The following is a 23,617-nucleotide window of genomic DNA, read 5'->3' as shown; positions in this document are numbered from 1 at the left end:
GTGGAGGCGGCGTAGGAGGTTCGGCCGCGAGCTTGCAGAGAGACTAGGAGTGGGAGCTTAGAGGGGGACAAGGGAGAGCTCGGTGAAGACGCCTGAGGGGGACTGTCTGAAGATGGGGACAAGGCAGGCCAGTGGGCTAGTGAGAGAGGGCTGCTCTGTGGGTTAGGTCAGGGCCACTGGGCCGCTTCCAAGGCGTCAGTAGGCCCCCGAGGGGGACAGGACTGAAGAGGAAAAGCAAAATTGGGACTGACAGAGTTGGAAGACTCTTGGGAGGAAGGTGACGGGGCAGGTCCAGTGTGAGACCTGGGGGCGGACCCATCCACGGGAGTAACTGAGGACAGCAGGCAGCTGCTGCAGGCATGGAGTGAAGTTGGCAGGGGGAGTCTGGAATAGGTGCCATGGTGGGGGACACAAGGGAAGAATGCAGGAAAAGACCCTGGGAGAAAGAACCAAGTGAAGCAGGGATGGCCTGGCACAGATTGGGAAGGGTCAATTAGAGAGTGGACACTGGTTGAAGGACCAGAGTGATAAGGGACCAGGAGGAATGGACAGGGGAGCTGGGGGCACTCAGAGGACAGGTAAATTAGGAGGTATTAGACTCAGAAAGATGGTTGAGAGGGGGCCGCCATCAGCTCTCATTGAGGTTGGCATGAGGGAGACTTGGGGATTCAACTGTTGCAGGAGTCAGCGTTGAAGGCCCTGGGCACCAAAGGTCTCTTCCTCTTCTCCTCCTTGGATGCTGACCAGGACATGTACATCAGCCCTGAGGAATTCAAACCCATTGCTGAGAAGCTGACAGGTACCAGGAGAGTTGGGGGGCCCAGGAAAGGGGTAACTTTGTCATCACAGCCAGAGTAGCAGGGGAATTGTGGGCTTTCGTGGCTTTGAGCTCCACTGGCTTCTGCCACTTTCTAGCTGGAATCTTGAACACAGCTTCAGTCACTTCTCCTTGTCTCCCATGAGAAGAGGAATTCTTTACTCACCTCCTCTGTGCGAGACATCATTTGAAGCACTTTGTGTGTGTTGCTGCTTTAATCTTCGCAGTAGCCCTGGGAGGACACCATCATAAAACCCTGGTTATAATTTAGGAGACTGAAGGAGGCACAGGATGTTAACCAGCTTGCCCAAGCTAGAAGAGTGTAGTGCCAGGATTAGAACTGGAACCCCCTAACTCCAGGATCCTGCACCAGCTCATGGCTAACTGAAAGAGCTGTGCAAACCTGCCCAATTAGGTGAGTAAGAGAAAGGCTTGGGATTCTGCTTCTGAAAAAAATTATAGCAAAGAAAACACCATGGAGTTATTTTATTTCATCATGTGGGGCCAGTATGAGTCAAAAGTAACTCAACAACAAGCACTCAGCAACAGCAATTGTTAGAGAGCTCTGCTTAGATGTTGTGGCACTCTGGTTAGGGTGTTTGGCTTCTGAACACTGAGTGGATGGTTCAAACACAGTATTTGTTCCTCAGGAGAAAAATGAGGCTGGCTGCTTTTAGAGGAACATTCCAGCCTTGGAAACCCTGGGGGGAAGTTTTGCTCTGTCCTCCAGAGTCACTGAGTGAGAATTCACTTAATGGCCGTGAGGTTTGGTTTTAGATGCTGTCAGACCCTGTCCCAATCTTGCTGTCCCCTTTTTGTCTGGATGTAACCAGTGATTCATATTTCTTTCTCTCGCTCCAAAGACTAGGGGCTAAAACCTAAAGAATTCTGGAATGCTTTATGCACTGTCCCTCACTACCACCCTAACATCGGTCTCCATTTCCCTGTCACTTTTTGTGACATTTCTTGAACTGATGATTGTTGGCACCTACTGGTACTCAGATTGCGTGGGGCAGGTGAGTCAGTAGACAGGACAGGCAGGAACAAGGGACACCAGCTGCTCGCGGCCACATACAAATCAAAGAAAGCAGTGATGGGCTTTCTGTGTTTCAGGGGATGAACCAGGTCTGTCAGCCATCTGCTCCCCAGGTGACCTGTTGTCACCAACAGAGGAGGAAGGTCAGATTGGCTGCAGCAGATGTATGTCCGTGGCTCTTGGTAGCAGTCAGTTCTGTCATGGAAGCAGACAGGTAAACAGGTCAGCCCCTGCTGGATTTGTTTTCACATTTTAGTGTTATTTTGCATATACTTCCTCCAACATCCACCCAAGCTATTCCCTTGTCCTTTTTAGGGGCTGAGAGCAAGAGCCCCTCATAATGATATATTAGTAGAGCTGGCTGGCCTTGAGGGTACTTTTAATTTTTTTCCCATAAATTTTTTTTCCCCAGCAGGGAGAATAATCCCTCTTTCCATTACCTCAAAGGCCACTGTGAGTGCAAAACAGATTTCCAAAGTGCTAGAAAATCAAAAGGCTAAAGAAAAGGAGGGGGAAAATCCACAAAAATCATAGCCAAGCAGGATATAAAGGCCAATTGGTGGAGCTAAGGAGGTTTTTCATTTTCTCCATTATGCTTTATAGGTTCTACAAATTATTGTCCAAGAACAAATAAATACTCTTGACAGATCAGAAAACAGCATTTTTCTTTTGGGGGAAAAAAAGTAGGTACTTTAAAATGTTAGGCATCATTGTTAATAATTCTCTATGATGACAATAAAATGATTAAATATGCAGGCCAACTCACCACCCTGCTTATTCTTTACCATTCCTGTTTTCTGAGTTTTCTGGTTTGCTATTTCAGAGTTTCGCTGCATTGACTTACAAATGTAGAAATAACAATGATTCTTTAGAACTGAATGGGGATTTGCATCAGGAGCCACTGGGGAGTGCTAATTAAAAGTGCCATGTCCTCATTCAAGGCCCTGGCGGTTCTGATTCATAGGTCTGCCTGGAGTCTAGCTGCCGGTAATTTAAAAGGGCATGCTGGGTGATTCTGGTGATTCCTGGTTAAGAACCGCTTTGAATGCGTTCATTCAGCTAGTCAGTCAGTCCGTCAACAAGTGCCAAGCATTTGAGGGTGTCCTCATTCCCGAATCAGCGTTCTCTCTGCCACCAGAGATAGACCGAATCTGCATCTCACTTTCATTGATCCCCTTGACTGAGTTCCCTTTTGAGCAGTCCTTTGTTTTCTCTCCAGGTCCTCGTGGCAGGGACAGGAATGGTCATATTGTCTATTTTTCACATATGAAAAACAGGCTCAAAGATTTGCTTCAACTGCTATTAGCTGATACCGATTCTAACTCACAGCGCGCCTTTGGGTTTTCAAAGCTGTGACCTTTGAGAAGCACAGCTCCAGTCTCCCCAGGTTCCTCTGGATTAGTCGCACCCACTAACCTTTTGGCTTTCAACTGAGCACATAACTCTTTGGGCCACCCAGGGTACCTTGACTTGTCCCGAAGAACCCAGGGCATGGAGCCAAGCTCCATAAGCAGTATGTTCTCTGCTCCACACCCTGCAGCATCTGCCTGCCTGGATGCTACCTTTGCTGGGTCCACCTGTGCTTCATCATAGACTTGGTTTGGAGAGCAGAGAGAATGGACACAATTGAAATAGTCTTTTTGCAGCCAGCTTGAAGAAGCAAGGCTCAAGTGAGACAAATTAGATTTGAACTCCAGCTCTGTAACTCCCTAACCCTGAAATTTTGGTTACTAGTAAGACAGCTACAGTCTTTAAAGGTCCAGAACTTAAATACCTTAAATAGATTATCTTGTACAATCCTTACAGTAAGTCAGTGGTCAAACAGTGGTGGAAGTGGGATTAGAAGTCTGGTCAGTCTCACTCAGAGCCTCTTGAGGACACTGAGGTATGAGTGCTTACATGCCCTTAGACCTGAGTGTAAATCCCTAGTCCCATACCTTGCTGTGTGACCTTCGAGAAGTCACTTAACTTCTCTGAGCCTTCACTCTCATTTGTGAACCAGAGCTGTTATGAAGCTAAAATGTTACACATGTGGGGTGTTTCTCTCATGTTAATTCTGCCCTTCTCCTATGCTGATGCCCGTCATCACTAGGACACTCTGGGTTCACAGAGAGACGTGAGGCCCTGCAGTCTGAGGGCAGGGCATCTTCAGTGATCTGTGTCTCTTAGGGTCAACTCCTGCGACCAGCTACGGGGAAGAGGAGCTGCCCCCAGACCCTAGTGAGGAAATGCTCACCATAGAAACCCGATTCCAGCCTCTGCTCCAGGAGACCATGACTGGCAGCAAAGACGGGTTCCTGGGGGTAAGTTGGGGATGGAGCCCTCTTGACTTTGCCACAGCAGCTTGGATCAGTGGAATACTGGGGTGCCCTGCCTCCAGGGGTCCGCTTTGGGCTCAGTCTGTCCTTCCCTTCTCTCTTCCTTCCTTCATCAGCTTCCTAACATTCTTAGTGCCAATGGCCATTTGGTCCAAGAAATGGGGAGATGCTATCCCAAATCCTCAGCTACCCAAGATTCTGAGAGGTGGAGCAGGAGGGAAGCATGGGCTACTGACCCTGGTTGGTATGGTGGCTGGACATGAGGTTGAAGGGAGACTCAACTGACTTAAGACTGATGGCCACCCCACTGAGCAAGATTTAGTCTGGTGATGGCAGACTAAAGTGTACACGCAGGAGGGAGCCTATTAGAGCCACAGCCCCACAGATTATAATGATTGCTTTCTGCAAGTCTGTCTTTTCCCCAGGCTATGAACTTCTTGGTGGCAAGGCCCACGTCTCCTCACACGTCTGTGCCGCCCACACCCTTAGCATGAGGCCTGGCGCGTGCTCTGTTGCCCTTAGAGGATTTAGACCTGAGGTTCGGCCCTAGCAGGGAGCTGAGGGCTGAGTGGGCACTCAGGGAGTCTGCTTCTCCGCTTCCCTTTCCCGTGGAAGGTATGTGGATCCCGTCTTTATTAGCCGCTCCCCACACAGCCAGCGCCCTAGAACAAGGTATCACCTATCACAGGACCCGAACATCCTCAGCCTACCTTCCTGTCTTCTAAACCACCACCTTCTTTCCAACTGTGAGCCTCCTATGCACTTCCATCTCTGCTAGAAAGAGCTCTGTCTTTTGATCCGATGCATCTGTTTCTTTTCCCTACTCAGCCAGTCCCTCTCAGGTGAAATACCCCTCACCTCAGCGTGAACACAGATCTGGAGGCACAAAGTGCCACTTGCGCCACCAGGGGGTGGACCCAGGGCGAATGTGGGGGTGCCCCAGCCAGTGGGGCTGGAAGAGAAGTTATGTGGCCACAAAGAGCCTTGGTTCCTAGACTTTGGACTTGGTTCTGCAGAGCGAGAAATGATGGCCAGTTCTGAAGTAGTAGAGTTCCCTCTTTGGATCTGTGCTTCCCAGGGTGGTGTGGGTGATGGGATGCTTGGGAGAGAGACAAGAAAAAGGAGTCTGGAGCCAGGGTAGCCTGGGGAAAGGAAGGGAGCAAAGGAAGAGGCAGCAGGCTTGGGGGTGACAGCAGTGATGGGAGGACATGCACAGAGAGGGGTGATGGGGAAAAAAGAGGGAAATTACTACTGGTAGAAAATACTTGAGAGGATTTGGGGTGAATCCTGGCCATCTGACTGCTTGGGGCAAACAGGTCTGGTGGAAGGAGAATGAGATCAGTTTGGATGTGTAGAAGTTGAGGTACCTGGAGGAAATCCAGGCAGTGGGTCCAGCAAGGTACACAGGCTTGACCTTCCACAGAAAAACCTGGGTAAGGAAGCAGAGTCATGTGGTGATGGGCCCAGAGCATAAAGGTGAGGAAAGAGATGAGCCCTGTACAGAGCACCAAGCAAAGAGAGGGGCAGGGTAGGCACTTGGATGTTTGTGAGGGCAAACCCTAACAAGCAGAGCCCCCAGAGCCTGCCTTGGCAACTCCCTGCATGGGGCAGCCAGCTCTGAACAGGTTCAGCGGGGGGGCAGGCACTACTTGGCACAGCCAGCCCAGCTCTGAGAACCTTTTGGTAAGATCTCTCGCAGTGGGAGCTCCTGCCACTTCTCTCTGCCACCTTCCACTTCCCACTGAGGCTGAGGCTGCCATGGAGAAGGCAAGGAAGCCTGCTGCTGCTGAAGACTGAGGCCGCTCCCCTGAGGAGGCCAGATGCTCACTGTCTGGTGGCTGCTGCAGGGAGCAGCTTCTACAAAAGGAGGGTGGGGCCTTCATAGAAGGACTCGCCTGTTTAATAAGAGTCCTGCCTCTGTCCAGGCAGAGATACAGACAAAGGCAGCTTGCCCCTCACCAGTGTGCAGCATCCAGCCTCTTGATGCATCAGAAAGAGCAGGTGGGCCCTTGATGAGGAAAAGTCCTTTGGGAGCCTCATCATCAGGCCTGCTATGGAGTGACCTGCCCCTTCTTCTGTGGGTTTCCCTTTCTCTTGATTAAAGATTCCATCTCCTTTCATTAGACATGGTTCCAAATCCAGACTCTGGTCTCTTCAGTGGGACTGTCAGCATCTAAGGAGGAGACTTGGATAAAAAGCAGAATGTGAGGTTAGAGGTGGAGGTGCGGGATCCAGGGCAGAGCTCAGCTTTATCTCTGGGTTTATGTGGAGACATGCAGGCCTCAGTGCATGTGCCTGGGAACCCTCTGAGTAAGGTACAAGTGGAAACAGTCAGAGGGCTGGAGCAGGAGAGGTGCTGATGAGCTTAGGCTCTGGCAAGATAGAGCCAAGCATGCTGTTTCAACAGGACAGAGGACAAGGGCTCCCTGGTGTCTTTCCCCCTCCTGGGTTCATGGGAAACCTCAGGATCTGAACAAGACTTCACCTACTCTCAGGCCACACCAATGCCATTTCCATCAAGTCAATGATGACTCAAGGCAGCTCCCAATGTAGAGTTGCACTGCATACTGTTATCAGTGGCTGATTTTTCAGAAGGAGATTTTCAGGCCTTCTGAGGGAGAAGTTGAACAGCTAACTTTCTGGTTAGCAGCTGAGCACATTAACTGCATGACCCAGGAATTCCTACTGAGGAGCCTGGAACCCCGGAAGTCACGGGTGACAGTCAGTGCCCCCTAGCTCCTGCTCTTCCCTGCCCCAGGTCTCTCGCCTGATCCTGTCCAGCCTCCGGAACTGGACCACTGCAGCCTCGCCAAGGGCAGTGTTCGCCGCCCGCCACTTCTGGCCCTTCCTCCCACCTCGGGGCCACGTGGAGCTGGGCAAGCCCTGGTGGATCGTCCCCAACGAGCTGAACTTCTTAAGTGGCTACTTGTCCAACAGCCGCTTCTACCCACCAACACCCAAGGGCAAGGAGGTGAGAACAGTCAGGTAGATCAGGGCCCTTCTTTTCCCACCCAGAGGCCCCCTAACTGACTGCTCTGGACCCCCAAAGTAAGTCTTGCCATCCCTACTGCCTTGCCTCCCCTCCAGACCCACCTCCACAGACCCTCAGCCTCTTTTCTGGGCCCCGCAAGCCAACCTGGTCTCCACTCTTCTCCGCCAGGTGATCATCCACCAACTCCTGAGCATGTTCCACCCGCGGCCCTTCGTGAAGACTCGCTTCCCACCACAGGGCGCCATCGCCTGTCTGACCGCCGTCAGTGACTTCTACTACACCGTGATGTTCAGGTGAGGGACACCCCCTCAGCCCCCACCTGGGCCTGGGAATCCAGGACAGAAGGAGACCCTCAAGAAGGAAACAGTGCTGGTGGGAGCTGACTGCTTTTTCAGCTTCACCAATTAACCACCTCGGTCTTGGGCAAGCATTTCAACTCTCGGAGGCGCAGTTTCCTCATAAGGCACATGAGTGCGAGGTGAGAAGGTTGATGGCCCAGGCCTGGTAGCCATGATTGTGCCACCAGCCCTGAAGGGGAATGAATGCTGCCTGGGACAGCAAGTCACACAGGCCCTGGAGAGGCTGTGGGAGGTCAGAGGAGGGTGGAGGCCCAGCTTCGGAGGAAGCAGCCTGCAGACTGAGACTTAAAGGATGAGTGGCATCGGTGGGCTTCTTACTCTCCTGCCCCTCACAGCCTCCTTCTTCATCTTCCCCACATGATGGTCTGGCTGCCGCCTCCGAGATCCCAGCCTTTGTGGGAAGAACGGGGGTGGGGGGCGGCGGACAGGACTGGAATCTCTGGCCCAGCAGGGGCTTGCTCACAGCTGAGTACCTTTCCCTGCAGGATCCATGCTGAATTCCAGCTCAGTGAACCCCCAGACTTTCCTTTCTGGTTCTGTCCTGGCCAGTTCACCGGCCACATCATCCTCTCCAAAGATGCCACCCACATCCGTGACTTCCGGCTCTTTGTACCCAACAACAGGTAGAAGCCTTGGCCCAGGCCCTGCACCCTGCTCTAATCTGCCATGTCCCCCAGTTCCAAGTTCTCAAATGCCAGTGGTCCCAGAGCTCACCATGGTCTGCCGCCCTTCCTCTGCTCCCCATAGGCAGGGGTTCGGGACCTCCAAGTAGAGGGACCTCCACTGCTGCTCCAGAGCCGGAGACAACTGCCGGAAGTGATCACCTCTTCTCCAGATGCTGTGTGGGCTAGCCCTGCTCTCTGCCGGGGGACCCAGAGCAGCTGTAAACATTCTCTCCCTGAAGCGGGTGTCCCCCCACCTTTACACCACCGACAGCCACAGCCTGCTCATGCACCCTAGCTGGTCAGGCTCCAGGAGGGTGTCCCACAGAAAGTCATCAGAGACCTGAGAGAGGAGACGGGCTAGCTTTGCCCAGGGATGGTTCACAAAAAGGCTGAGGATAGACATCCCACGGCCTGAGGAGCCAGAGGGGATGATTCCTGGCTTTTCTCACCCACCAGACAGCCAGGAAGGGAAAGCTGTCCCCAGAGAGCATCCTGGGCTGGTGGGAAAGGAGGAAGTCCATGTTCTGATCCCCCTCCCCCTCTGCTCCATGTGGCCCAGCCCAGGGCTGGGAAGAGGCTGGAGGCTGCCTGCCAGGCACATCTGCCTCTGCTGAAGGGCTAGGAGAGTGTCTTGGATGGGATGAGATGAAGGAGAGTGTGTCAAATGAGCGGCCCAGGACCCGCTGCCCTGGGCTCCTGTATTAGGGCCAGGTGGATCCTCTGAGGCCTCACTCCATGTTGCCCACACTGGAGTTGATTGGTTGTCAGTCCTTGGGCTCCCCCATGTGGCAGATCTTCAGATTGCATGTGAGCAGACACTATCCAGGTTTTCAACTCCTGTTGTCCTGGTTAGTCAAGTAGTCATGGTCTGTCTGCCTCTCTGAAAGTGATGTGAAAGCCCTTTGTAAACTGTAAAAGTGGAGGATGATGCTTGGGTGCCCTGAAGAGAGGGAGGAGCCCAGGCTCTGCAGCCAGTACCTTACTGTACTGAGCCTCTGTAAAAGGAGAGCTTTGATGACATTGTGCCCTTGTGCCCCATCTATGCCCTAGGTCTCTGAATGTGGACATGGAGTGGCTGTATGGGACCAATGAGAACAACTTTATGGAAGTGGATATTGGCTACATACCTCAGGTGATCACACAGAGGGTCCCTACAAAATAGAGCCCCTGCCTCAGCCTGTAGCTTAGGAAGTGAGGATGCAGCTGTCTAGGTGCTCAGGACAGCCCTGGGTTTCTGGAAGGCACCTGTCCACACACACACAATGCTGCAGAAATGATAGGGCCTCAGGAAGCATCTGACAATACAGGACTCTTGGCTACACATTCTGGCTTTGTCTCAACTGACCACATTGCCTTGACCAAAGGTCTGCCCTGCCCTGGGGCCTCAGTCTCCCTAACTCTGTGTGAGAATCTCCCAGAGCCCCATAAGTCATCTCATCCATTGACCTCTGGCCCAGATGGAGCTCAAGGCAACAGGCCCTTCCATGCCCTCTGTGATCCTGGACGAGAACGGCAACTTGATTGACAGCCCCCTGCCACCGGAGGAGCCCCTCCAGTTTGTGTTTGAGGACATCAAGTGGCAGCAAGAGCTGAGCTGGGAGGAGGCTGCTCGGAGCCTGGAGGTGGCCATGTACCCCTTCAAGAAGGTGAGGCTGAGAAGTTGTGTTCAGGTCAGCTCCATGGTGCTGAGGTGGGGTTTGTGTGAGGAGGTGAGACTGGGGGTCCTGAAATATGCATGCAGCTCACTGTTGAGGGCACCTCCCCATAGGTCCCAGCCTGGTGCCTCGGAGATCCCTATCCTCCCGATCCCCTACCATTCATTAAACACACGTATGTTAGAATCAGTACTGAATGGGACTGAGGTTCAGACTGGAGCGTCTGTCTGTCTCACCTTGCCTCCAGATCACCTACCTACCATTCACTGAGGCCTTCGACCGAGCCAACGCTGAAAAGAAGCTGGTGCACTCAATCCTGTTGTGGGGCGCGCTAGATGACCAGTCCTGCTGAGGTGAGGAAAACTATTCCAACAAGGGGACATGGGGGACTTCACAAATCTGGGGAGCAAGAGATTCTAAGCCATGAGGGACTCAGGACTACATCCACAAGGTAGGGCAAGGATTGGGGGTGGAGGTTCTGTGCTGAGCCCAGGAAGCTGTTGGGTACTATACACAGAGTCCTGATAGTCTGGGATCAAATCCCACCTTAGCTATTTCCTCCTCCTCTTCTTGAGCCTGAGTTTTCTCAGCAATAAAAAGGAGGTAACATACTAATCCCCATTGTGGAAGTGAGGGTGAAAGTGCTCTTTAGAGTAGCCTTCTCAAGTAGGAGTCTCTGTAGCAGAGTTCTTGAGGCTGGTGTGCATCCACATATTCAGAAGATCCCCCAAAGCCTGCCCAGTGCAGTGTTCTCAGGCATTCAGCAGAGGACATAGATGGCTCACCTATCAGACACATTCCAGGCACCTGCTGGACTCAGCCCCTGACTAGGTGCTGTTGAGCTGCAGCCAGGTGAGAGGCAACCCCAGCCTTCAGGAGCACACAGTGCAGGGCAGAAGCCAGACACTTGAGTGTTCACTAGTTTGCTGGGATGCAAGTTATGAGAATGTGTAATTAGATGACAGAAGGAAGAGTGTTCCTGAGGGTATAGTCTGTGCAAAGGCCCTGGAACCAGCCAGAATTCCACGGATTTAAGACTTGCCACCGTCTCAAAGACCTTGGGTTAGGATGTCGATATGCTGTTGTTACCCACCACAGCTGCCATTTATTTGGCATCTACAAATTCAAACCTCGAGTTGCTATAATCAAGGATGCTTTAGGCAGAATCTTAAATGATCCAGGAAGTACTAAAAGAAGATGGAAAGAATACACTGAGTCACTGTATTGAAAGGAATTGGCAGACACAGAAGAATTTCTTGAAATAACATATGAGCAAGGGACTATGGTGATGAAGGAAGAAGTCCAAGCTGCTTTGAAGGAAATAGCAAAAAATAAGGCCCCAGGAATAGATGGTATACCAACTGACATATTTCAGCTAACAGATGCTGCCCTTGATGTGCTCACCAAATTGTGCCAACACATCTGGAAAACAACCACTTGGCCAACTGACTGCAAGAGATCTATATTTGTTCCCATCCCAAAGAAGGGTGACCCAACTGAGTGTGGAAACTACAGAACAATATTATTGATTTCACATGCAAGCAAGATTCTACTGAAGATTATTCAGGGGAGCTCTGGTGGCCTAGTGGCAAGAAGCTGCAACTACAATCCCAGAGGTGCACGGTTCGAATCCACCAGATGCTCTGCTGGGGAAGGAGGGGCAATCTCCTCCTGTACCAGTCAAATCTGATTTGACAGTACACGCACACAAAAATAATAAAATAAAATTTAAAAAAAATTATCCACAGCACATCAGCAGAGAACTGCCAGAAGTCCAGGCTGGGTTTAGAAGGGGTCGTGGTACTAGGGATATTGTAGCTGATGTTAGACGGATCTTAGCTGAAAGCATGGAATACCAGAAGAATGTCTATCTATGTTTCATTGATTATGCAAAGGCAGACTGTGTGGATCATAACAAATTGTGGTTGACTCTGAGAAGAATGGGAATCCCAGAACACTTGATCGTGCTAATGCAAAACTTATACTTGGACCAAGAGGCAGTCGTCAGAGCAAGGAAACACTGCATAGTACAAAATTGGAAAGGGTATATGATAGGGATGTGTCCTATCTCCATACCATTTCAACCTGTATGCAGAATAGATTATCCAGGAGGCTCGGCTCTATGAGGAGAAGAGTGGCATCAGGATTGGTGGAAGATCTATCAACAATCTGTGTTATGCAGATGACACAACCCTGCTTGCTGAAATTGAGGAGGACCTGAAGCACTTAATGCAGAGGGTCAAGGACTGCAAGGACTCAGTATGGATTGAGGCTCAATGTCAAGAAGACAAAGATTCTCACCACTTGGACCAATTGGCAGCATCAGATTGGATGGTGAAGAGATTGAGATTGTTAAGAAATTTAGTCTACTTGAGTCCACAGTTAACACTCTTGGCACCAGCAGCCAGGAAATTAGAAGACGTATTGCCATGGGAATGTCTGCTGTTAGGGACCTCTCCAAAGTACTGAAGAGCAGTGGTGTCACTCTGGAGACTAAGGTGCTTCTGATAAAGGCCATGGTCTTTGCACTATGCATCAGAGAGTTGGACCATGACTAGGGGAAGATAGAAGGAGAATTGATCCCTTTGAGCTGTGGTGCTGGACAAGAGTATTGAGTTTACCATAGACTGCTAAGAAAGCAAACAGATTCATCCTGGAGAGGGTTAAAGCGGGCTGCTCCTTGGAGGCAAGGATTCTGAGGCTTCGTCTGACATGCATTGGACATGTAAGGAGAGTCTGGTCCTTGGAGAGGGACATCATGCTTGGGAGGGTGGAGAGACAGCACAGGAGAGGAAGGCCCTCTATGAGGTGGATTGATTCAGTGACTGGAGTAATTGGGATGGGTGTGTCGTAGGCAATGTGATTGGCACAGGATAGAACAGGGCTTAGGGCTGTTGTACATAGGGTCACTATGAGTCGCAAGTGACTTGACAGCACATAACACTGAATATCCCATGGACTGCCAAAAGACAACAGATAAGATACTGGGAAGGTGCAGCCAGACGCTCCTTAGAGAAAAGGGTGGTAAAGCTTCATCTTACATTCTCTGGACATGTTGCTACAAGGGGCTATTCTTTTCTTTTTTAAACCAAACCATCAGAAATGTTATAATTTTTTTCCCTATTGTTGCACATTTTCTTCTCTCTCTCAACTTCTCCCTTCCCCAGCCCTACCCTTCCTTGTTCCAGATTCTTGTCATTTAGATAATGCCTGATCATATATTCATTTTGTACCATTCTTCCACTCATCTGATCTACTGCAGTGTTCATTACCTAGATGTCCACTCCTTTTTTCCCATTCTCTCCCTAACCCCCCCATGTTAGTCCTGTTTTATAACAGTGGTGTTAATGTAGTATTTGTCCTTTTGTGACTGAGATATTTCAGTCAGTATAATGCCCTCCAGGCTCCCCCATTTAGTGTATTGTTTTACAAGTTCATTGTTTCTCAGTGCAGCATAATATTCCATTGTATGAATGTATCATAGTTTTGTTGATGGTTGTTGTTGTTATGTGCTCTTGAGTTACCTGTGACTCATAGTGACCCTATGTACAACAACCCTAAATCCTGCTCTATCCTGTCAATCTTATTGTCTCTGACACACCTACCCCCATTACCCCAGTCACTGAATCAACCATCTCATCGAATGTCTTTCTCTCCTGTGCTGTCACTCCAACCCTTCCAAGCATGACATTCCTCTCCAAGGACTTGTCCCGCCTTACAACATGTCCAAAGTATGTCAGATGAAGCTGCAGAATCCTTGCCTCTAAGGAGCAGCCTGGCTTCACCCTAACTAGGTTTCCCTAGCAGTCTATGGTATATTCGGCACTCTTCTCCTGTACCACAGCTCAAAGGCATCAATTCTCTTTCTATAATTCCTAGTCTTTGTCCAGCTTTCTGAGCAGACGTACCTTGGTGTCCAGTTTTCTTGTTGTGAAGCTTTAATCTATATTGAAAGCTGCAGTCCATGATCTTCTGCAGCAAGCTCTTCAGGTCCTCCTCAGTTTCATCAAGCAGGGTTGTGTCATCTGCATAATGCAGATTATTGATGAATCTTGCTCCAATCCTGATGCCACATTGCCCCTCTTATAGTCCAGTGTTCCAGATGATCTGTTCTGCATACAGATTGAAAAGATATGGAGACAGAATACATCCCTAGTGGATAGCCGTCCCAGTTTCAAACCATGTGGTGTCTTCTTGCTCTGTTCTGATGACTGCCTCCTGGTCCAAGTATAGGTTTCACATAAGCACAGTCATGTGTTTTGGGATTTCCATTCTTGTCAGAGTCAGTTTGTGGTGATCCACACAGTAAAATACCTTTGCATAATCAGTGAAACACAGATAGACATTCCTCTGGTACTCTCTGCTTTTGGCCAAGATCCATCTGACATTAGCTATAATATCCCTAGTACCACAGCCTCTTCTAAACCCAGACTGCACTTCAGGCAGTTCTCTGTTGATATGCTTTTCCAGTCATACTTGAATAATCTTCAGCAAAATCTTGCTTGCATGTGATATCAATATTGTTCAATAATTTCTGCACTCTGTTGGATTACCCTTCTTTGGGATGGGAACAAATAAAGATCTCTTCCGGTCAGTGGGGCAGGTGGATGTCCTCCAGATTTCTTGGCACAACTTTGTGAGTATATTCAGGGTGGTGTCTATTCGTTAAAATATGTCAGTTGGTATGCTATCAATTCCTGGTGCCTTGTTTTTTTGCCATGTTGTTGTTGTTGTTATGTGCCGTCGAGTCGCTTGCGACTCATAGCGACCCTATGTACAACAACCCTAAACCGTGCTCTATCCTGTGCCAATCTCATTGCCTCTGACACACCCATCCCAAGTACCCCAGTCACTGAATCAATCCACCTCATAGAGGGTCTTCCCCTCCTGTGCTGTCCCTCTACTCTACCCAGCATGATGACCCTCTCTAAAGACCTGTCTCTCCTTACAACATGTCCAAAGTATGTCAGACGAAGCCCCAGAATCCTTGCCTCCAAGGAGCAGCCTGGTTTAATCCTCTCTACGATGAATCTGTTTGTTTTCTTGGCAGTCCATGGTACATTCAAAACTCTTCTCCAGCACCACAGCTCAAAGGCGTCAATTCTCCTTCTATCCTCCCTAGTCATTGTCCAACTCTCTGATGCATAACAAGTGATTGCAAAAACCATGGCCTGTATCAGGCGGACCTTAGTCTCCAGAGAGACACTGTTGCTCTTGAGTATTTTGGAGAGGTCCCTAACCGCAGACTTTCCCATTGCAATATGTTTTTTTGTTTCCTGGCTACTGGTGCCAAGAGTTTTGACTGTGGAGCCGAGCAAACTGAAGCTGTAAACAATCTCAATCTCTTCGCCATCCATCCTGATGCTACCGATTGGTCCAGTGGTGAGAATTTTTGTCTTCTTGACATTGAGCCTCAGTCCATACTGAAGGCTGCAGTCCTTGACCCTCTGCAGTAAGTGCATGAGGTCCGCCTCAGTTTCAGCAAGCAAGGTTGTATCATCTGCATAACGCAGATTGTTGATAGATCTTCCACCAATCCTAATGCCACGCTTCTCCTCATAGAGCCCCGCCTCTCGGATAATCTGCTCTGCATACAGGTTGAAAAGGTATGGAGATAGGACACATCCCTGACGTACACCCTTCCCAATTTTGAACCATGCAGTGTTACCCTGCTCTGTTCTGACGATTGCCTTTTGGTCCAAGTATAGGTTTCGCATTAGCACGATTAAATGTTCTGGAATTCCCATTCTTCTCAGAGTCAGCCACAGTTTGTTATGATCCACACAGTCAAATAACTTTGCATAATCAATAGAATGGGGTATTCTTAGATGGTGACATCATGCTAGAAAAAGTGGAAAGTCAGTGAAAGAGAAGAAAACCCTCCATGAGATCGATGGATACAGTTACTGCAGCTGTGGGCTCGAGTATGTCAGAGATGATGAGGCTGGCACAGGGTAGGAAAAAGTACAGATCTCTTGTTCTTAGGGGTGCTGTGAGTCATATTCAATGGCACTTAACAACTGTGAGTGGGCTGCAGAGACCAATCAGTTGCCCATGGGGTTTACCTACTGCAAGGTTATTGCCGACTGAAAACATGGGGAGGGCGCCTCACACTCTGGCTTGGCCTCTTCCTGCACAGGTTCAGGGCGGACTCTCCGGGAGACTGTCCTGGAGAGTTCGCCCATCATCGCCCTCCTCAACGAGAGCTTTATCAGCACCTGGTCCCTGCTGAAGGAGCTGGAGGAGCTGCACGTAAGTGGGCAGTTGGGCGGGCCCCCAGGAGAGCCTGCAGAACGATGGGAGGGATGAAGGGGGTCAGAAATGTTCCTGGCTCTCCCCACAGAACAGCCAAGAGAACTCGTCCCACAAGAAGCTGGCCAGCCTGCACCTGGAGAAGTACAGCTTCCCAGTGGAGATGATGATCTGCCTTCCCAATGGCACTGTGGTAAGCAGTCCCGCCTCAGACGCCTCGGACCCCTCAGACCCTTCAGGACGAAGCGCTGTGGGGAAGTGGAACAGAGCTCATCAGGCTTGGGCTGCTTCTGCCACTTCCTGGGTACACAACCCTAAGCCATCCTCTGCAGCAATGGGCTCAAGTGTGTCAGAGACACACAGCGAGGATGGCACTGGATGGGACAGGTTTCAGATCTATTGTTCACAGGGTCACTATGAGTCAGTCACACAGGACTCGACAGCACGTAACAACGGTAAACTAGTCTGACCCTCATTTACCCCCATCTGCAGAATAGGACTTGTAGTGACCCTTCTGCCTGCCTTATATGGATATTGGGAAGCTCCCACAGGAAGGTGGCCATGTAGCACTAGGGGACCACACAGCAGTGGGCACAGTTAACCTGTTCCCTGTGGGCTGAGCAAGTTCAGTGGAAGGGAAGCCTAGAAGGAAAGGCTCAGCTTGGACTGTTGCAGTCATCTCAGATGGAAGCCGAGAGGAACCAGCAGGAGATGGGCGGCCTGGTTCAGGACCTTGTGGCTCCTCAGGGTCCTTGCTCAGCACTCACTACATCCTGTCATTGGGTCCTCATCACAGCTTTGGGAGAGAGATGAATGTTTTACAAATAAGGAAAGAGAGACTCAGAAAATAGAGTTGGCTAAAGTTGTCCCACAGCTGAAGTACAGGCCTGTGAGAGAGAGGATCTCCTGGTCTTCTGGTCAGAGCTGCCTTTTTACTGTTAGCCTCAAGCAGCAAGCATAGCATAAAGCGCTGGCAGGTGGTGGCCAGCATCCCCAGTATCTCGGGAGCTGGAGCAGGAGCTGGCACTGGCCCAGTAAACGTGCTCAGTGGGAGCTTGGTGGAGAGGAAGAGGCTCCTGCTTGTCCAAGGTGAGGAAAGGCCTAGGGGAGAGCCAGCCCTGCAGTGTCCCTGACATCGACACTGGGGCCAGCATAGGGCTGAAATGAGCAGAGAGGGATAGCCCCATCTCTTATGCTTGCTCTCATTCATTGGTTGGTTTGTTAGCTTGCTCAATTCTTGTACATACATCCTTTTCCTGAGCCCCTACCTGTGCCAGGCCCTGTGCATAGAAAAAGACATGGTCTTGACCTTCGGGATACTGGCTGGAGCAGGTCATCAAGTGTAGCTCTGTGGGTAAAAGACCTGGTGACCTGCTTCCATAGAGATTATAGCCAAGAACCCTGCAGGTCGCTTCTACTGTGTTATAGGTGGTCACCATGAGTTGGAATCAGCTGGACAGTTTCTGACAGCACAGCAAGTAAGGAGTAGCAGAAAAGATGCATTAAAAATGTCACGTTTCCACCCAGTGGACAGGAGTAAAAGAGTTCTGGTCAGAGTATGCAGTGTGAGCAACCAGAAGACAAGAACAGTCTTGGCCATTGGGATGGGCTCAGGAAGGGCTCATAAAGCTGTGGCTGACTGTCTGCTACCCTCTCAGAACACAGAGCATGGAGAGCAGAGAGTGGTCACTTTTCCCAGAAAACATGAGCAGGCAGGGAGAAGAGGGTCCCCTGAGGAAAGTGGTTTCTCCCCACTCTCCTCACACTCCCTCCTTTCAGGTTCATCACATCAACGCCAACCACTTCCTGGACATTACCGCCAAGAAGCCCGAGGATGGCTTCAGCTTTTCAACTACCTTTGAAGACCCATCCACAACCACCTACATGCAGTTCCTGAAGGAGGGACTCCGTCGGGGCCTGCCCCTCCTCCAGCCCTAGTGTGTGGCAAAGTCTCATCATCCTATATTCCAGTACAGTCCAGCCAACACTCAGCCAGTGCCGTCCTGACCATCCAGTGCCGTCTACCAGCATGTCCACCATCAGGTGGCAATGAAGCTCCTTGGCCACTGATGAAGCTTCAGTCCATGTCCTGAGCCACTGACCACAGCCAGTTTCTTTTTATACACACCAAAAGTGTTTCTATGTTAACTTCCTCACAGTTTGTATATATTTTTAATAACGCCAACGCTGAGGAGAAAGAAGGGAGAGATGGCTTCCCTAGTGGCCGCCCCATGATGGCTGGGTCTGAAATCCAAGATGGACCCAGCTTGATGTGTTTGCAGTTCACCTCTGGGAAGAAATCTTTTTCTCTTCTTCTCTTTAAGCTTTTTGAAAGCCTTCCTTAGAGCGTCAGTGCTCCCCTGGCCCTGTCTTTGTCCTCAACTCTTCCTTGTGGGCTTTGAGGCAAGGCCACACCCCACTTCTAGGCCAGAGGCTTCCTCTCCAGAAGAGCAGGCATTTTATCTCCCATCAGGCAGGGCTCATCTGCCCTTGGAACATCCACACAGAGGCTTCCTCATAGCCACTTTTGTCTCGGTTTTGTAGTGAATTGCAATAAAGCAGCCCATTATCAAGAGCCTTCTCTGTGGGAGGTACTTTGCAGAGGAGACATGTATTTTCCCATTTCATCCCCTCGGCAAACCTTGAGGTGGGAGTTGGTTGTTCCACCTCTTTAGATTAAGAAACTGAGACTCAGGGAAGTTAAATGACTTGCTCAAGATCTCTCAGCTTTCACTTCAAACCTACAAGCCATGTCTTGTTTGAAGGGTGCTTTGTTTCACACTGTACCCTCATTTATCTCCCTTGACTCTTCACTGAGGTGAAAAGGAAAGGTGTTCAAACCAAAATATCTCAGTTTGCTCTGATTGCCAATCAAATGAGGCATAGACCAGCAAGTCCAGGCAGCCTGTTTGTATCCCGGGAATCAGGGATGTTCTGGGCCCGTACAGGCAGAGAGGGCACCTATGCCTACCCCAGTGCCTCTGGGGACAGTAGCCCATCAGATGAGCCACAGGTGCTATCAGAGGGATAATCCAGCATCCCCACCCCTACAAGCCATCACCCTCATGTTGCTCTGGGGGAGTTGACACCACGAGGACCAGCCTGCCCTCTTGTGTCCCCTAACATGTCTCTCCCATCCTAAACATGTTCTCTAATAAAATCAAAGAGCCTCAAGTACTTCTGAGTGTGTCTCCTTTGAGTGGGATGTTCTGTCTGTCTTTCCATGGTCTGACTCCCCTCTGTGTCAAGATTGGTTTGGCAATTGAATAATTGAGCTCAGACTGTCTCCTCTGTCACCAAAGTACTGGAATAGCTTGTCTAAAATAAGTCTGTGTTAAGCAGTCCAACCATTTGAGACCATGCAGAGATGGCAGCCCACAGGATAGAGGCAGTCAGTGGATAATGACTGCTGCTGGTGTTAAGATTATGAAGGCAAAGCCTGTGCCTTAGGCCAGCCTCCCTGGAAGCAGAGCCTGAGATGGACATGAGGGCTCAGGTCACTTTTCAAATGAATGTACTTCAGAGAAAACTTGCAAGAGAAGAAGTGGCGATGACTAGGGAAGGGACCATTCGGGGCAAGGGTGGTGGCTCACAGCCCAGCCCAGGCCAGATCTATAGGAGGAGGGCACAGGAATAGAATCAGCAGCCATGTTGCCTCCTGAACTGGCCTTTTGGTCAGTCAGTCCTTTATTGGGGGTGAAGTAACTACCAAGGCTAAGTAAGAACTCTGACCTCCTTCCACCAAAGGTAATATTCACAAGAAAAATTTAGGTCAGTGGGGAGATGGGTTCCCTATCTGAGTAAATGCATCCAGGTGGGTGAAATAGCCACTTCATATGCAGGGCAGAATTTGAGGGTGGGTTTGCAGTAGCCATGGCCCAGGTGAAGGGAGCAACAAATCTGCCATCCTGCAAAGAGTACTGGGCCTAGAAGTCAACTTTTCATCCTCAGCCTTGGAAAACCTGCAGTAACTCATATGGGAAATTGCCCATCTTTTCTCTCGTGGAGCAACTGGTGGATTTGAAGTGCATGCCTTTGGGTTGATAGCACAGGTCCTTAAACTAAGCCACCAAAGCTTCCTTTATTTTGCACAAGGACTTTCAAATGATGTAGCTGGACCTTGCGGTAGACTGCAGACATAGTCCTGCCTGATTCCCACCATGTTTCAGAGGAAGGCCAGCTCAGGAGGAAACATGTCTGCTGATTGGAGTTGTCAACAATTTCATTTTACTTGACACTCATGGTAACAGCAAGTCAAGAAATCAAAAGTTGGACAACGGACTGCCTAAAAACCAAACAAACCTGGCTTTAAGGAAGTGCATCCAGAGTTTTCTTAGAATCAAGCATTTACTTTGGACATATTCTCAAGAGGCACCAATTCTTGGAGAGAGACATCATGTTGGGGAAAGGGCGAGTGCCAGAGACAGAGAGGAAGACATTCAGATGCACAGACAGGGCTTCCAAGCTTGCCATAAACGCGGTTTTGCATATACACGACTGTGGCCAGGAGACACCAAATATGCAGGAGTTCGAGCAGCAACACAGTCGACCATGCATTAGGCGTGTTATCATGAGTGGTCACGACATGGAGAAAGTCGCTAGGCTTGGTACAGGGTCAGTGAAAAAGCAGAAGACCTTCTACGAGATAAATCGACACGGTAGTCAGAATAGTTTGAAGCCCAGCAATGATTGTGAGAGTACATGAGTGTTTCATTTCTTGTGCCTGGGGTCGCTGTAAATCCAAGCCAGCTGGAGGGCGCCTCACAAGTAACACTACCAGGATTAAACTTTGTTGCAGAGAGGCGGAGACCAGCTGCGAAATGCTCATTCCTCGGAGACATCAGGCTTGGAAAAGTGAAGGGTCGGCGAAAAAGAGGAAGACATTCAACCAAGTGGATTGACACAGTGTGTCAGAGATTATGAGGATGGCACAGCATAGGACAGGGTTCAGATCTGATATTCACAGCGTTTCTAGGGGTCGTACTCCTCCGCATCTAACAACCACCATCACTACCTCCGGCTCAAGCCACAGGTAAAGAGTGGGCAGCAAGAAGAGAGCTTGCTTCCTCAGATCCGGGCCCATTCCTCCTGCCCCACCCGTGCGGAGGCGCTGCACGCCCCGCCCCGAGGAGGGGCCTCCCGAAGGCGCGCAGCCGCAAAGGATCGCTTCCGGGGAGGTGGGCGGGCCGGCGGAAGTGAGAGCCGTGGAGATGGGCGAGCTGTTGTGGTAGGAGGGGCCGTGAGGTGAGTAAATACCGGAGCCGGGACCGAGGTGAGAAAAGGTGTGTCTGTGTGTGTCTCTGCAGCTGGATCGCAACCTTCAGGCAGGGCGATGCCTTACGTCTCTGTGCTGGGCGCTGTTCGGAGCCTCCGGCTCTAGTTCCCGCGGGAGCCCCTGTTGGCTGCCTCTTTGGGCTGGATGGGGAAACTGAGTTCCCGAGGGATAGTTGTTACCCCGAGTTACCGGAGAAGCGGTGCCAGGGCTAGACCAGGGGATTTCTCCTCTTGGGCGCGCTCCTTGCCGTCCCCTCGCCCCTTCTGACAGTCGGTGCCGGCGCCGAGGGTCCCGCGCTTTCCTTGCCTGGGCCTGTGTGGCCAGGGGCCGCCGGGGCGGGCGGCGCGAGTTTGGCCGACCTTGGCTCTGGTCGGGTCGAGCTGGAGCGGAGGAGGGAGGCGTGTCCTGGGCTGGGGCCCAGCAGCTGTTTTCCCTCTCGGCGCTGCGTTTTGAGGCCCTTGCGTGGTGACAATCGGCGCGGATCCGCTCTACAAAGTTTCCCTGGGCAGAGGCTTCCGTGGGCGCCCGGACCCAGGGTGATGAGACAGGCCCGTCGCTGGCGGAGCGCCCGGTCTCCTTAGAGAGAACCAAAGTAAAACAGACCCACAACCACTCGTCAGAGACTGGGGGAGCGCAGAGGGGCAGAGAACCCTCCCGTGTGGCCAGCGAACTGGGGGAAGATTCTTCTGGCCAGTGACGTTTGCATGGAGCCTTTTGAAAACTCGGTGGTTCTCATTCATTCATCCATTCATTTCTTAAACAAGTGTTTATCAAGTGTTTACTGTGTGCTAGGCAGGTGTTGCGATGTGGCCTTGAGAAGTCCCTGACCCGACAGGCTGTTACCTAATTGCCATTGGAAGAGAATTCAGACAAATGCGAGGTGTTGGCAAGTGAAAGGACCAAGCCTCACAGGGGAAGTGGGGCCTGAACTGATCTCTAAGGAATGAGGGTGGTGAAAAGGATGCTGATGTTTCAAGCGGAGAGAACAGTGTGGAGAGAGGCTCAGAGGTGGTGTTTTCTACTTCTGTGACCAGAGGAAGGGACAGGCAGGACCTGTGTCTGCTGAAGTGTAAAGGGTCAGATTGTACAAGGCCCTGTTGGCTCTGATGGGGCTTTGGAGGCAAAAAAGAGGAAATGAGGCTGGGTGAGAAGCCTTGCATGTTGTAATGGGAGTTTAGATCTTATTCAATTGGTCCTAGGAAGCCAGTAAAGAAATTTAATACAGTAATATGGTCAAAAGTATATTTCAGAAAGATCCCCTAGGTTAGGGTTAGGGTTGAGGGTTAGACCCAACTCTTATCTTTGGAAGTAAGATCAGGGAGAAGGTGGTTATAATGAGTAAGGTGAACAGCAGAAAGGAGCACTGTTCTGTGGTGCTTTATACAAGCACTGACAAACATGGCTCACAGGGGAACTTTGGCAAATGAAGGCTTGAATGGAGATGAGAACATAGAGTTCCCACAGCAGTCAGTAAGTTCCAGACTGGGTATTAAGTGCTTTTTATTACAGGAATGACCACTGAGTGGCTCAGAAAAGTCCCTTCCATCTCCAGTGCCCTTTCCCCTTCCTTATCATAAAGTGAATGATAGTCTCTTTTCCAGGGTAGGAGAAACAGATGAGGGATGACTCTAGAAAGAGCTGCCAAGTTGGTCCCTTCTTCAGTCTGTTTATAACTCTCTAGTTACTTCTCACTTAGACACTCTCAGTCTTACACTTTCTCTCTACACATTCCTCAGCTTCCTAGCCTGGACCTGTTTTTGCTGCTTTACTTCTCCCTTTTATACTCCCCTGACCTCACCATACAGTTGCTGCCAAGTTAAATTAGAGTCATGGTAACCCCATGTATACATTGTACCCCATATAGTTTTCAAAACTGTGACCTTTCAGAATCAGATCAATTGCTAAGCCTTTCTTCCAACCTGTTTCTGAATGAGTTACAACCTCCACGAGGTAATATTATTTAGCCGGTTTTCAAAATATACTCCGGTCCTTTCTACCTGCTAGCGCTTGAACGCATGGAAACATCTTAATATTCCATTGCACAGGGCCTGCTATCTTTGGTGTTTGATGAATGAGCTCATCTGCTTACCATGAAGGCAGCTGTGAAGAGGCCAGACAATAGTAAACCCCTCACTCCCTGCATATGTCTTCATTAAGCACTTTAAAATTCTGTTTTACTGATTCTTAAAGTAACCTGGCATGGTAGCTGTACAAGTCTAGTAGCCCTTTTTACCAGGGCTTTAAATTG

The 23,617-nt window shown here is 50.2% G+C and overlaps 1 protein-coding gene and 1 pseudogene across 1 annotated transcript; one reads left to right on the top strand and one right to left on the bottom strand.

Moving 5' to 3' along the window:
- Positions 1-112: 112 nt before the first annotated feature.
- Positions 113-18,032, top strand: SEPN1 (selenoprotein N, 1). The gene is given in 12 exon segments (XM_006883649.1): positions 113-139; positions 682-799; positions 4,023-4,156; positions 6,930-7,142; positions 7,332-7,456; positions 8,008-8,145; positions 9,238-9,319; positions 9,645-9,833; positions 10,090-10,195; positions 15,982-16,094; positions 16,186-16,287; positions 17,874-18,032. Coding segments are annotated over 12 exon segments (1,506 nt in total).
- A 2,886-nt stretch (positions 18,033-20,918) lies between these two features.
- Positions 20,919-23,570, bottom strand: LOC102863043 (annotated as a pseudogene).
- Positions 23,571-23,617: the final 47 nt, after the last annotated feature.

The sequence above is a fragment of the Elephantulus edwardii genome, unplaced genomic scaffold, assembly GCF_000299155.1.
Source record: "Elephantulus edwardii isolate Elephantulus edwardi_28Jun2011 unplaced genomic scaffold, EleEdw1.0 scaffold00028, whole genome shotgun sequence".
Taxonomy (NCBI): domain Eukaryota; kingdom Metazoa; phylum Chordata; class Mammalia; order Macroscelidea; family Macroscelididae; genus Elephantulus; species Elephantulus edwardii.
This window is presented reverse-complemented; position numbering and strand designations above follow the sequence as displayed.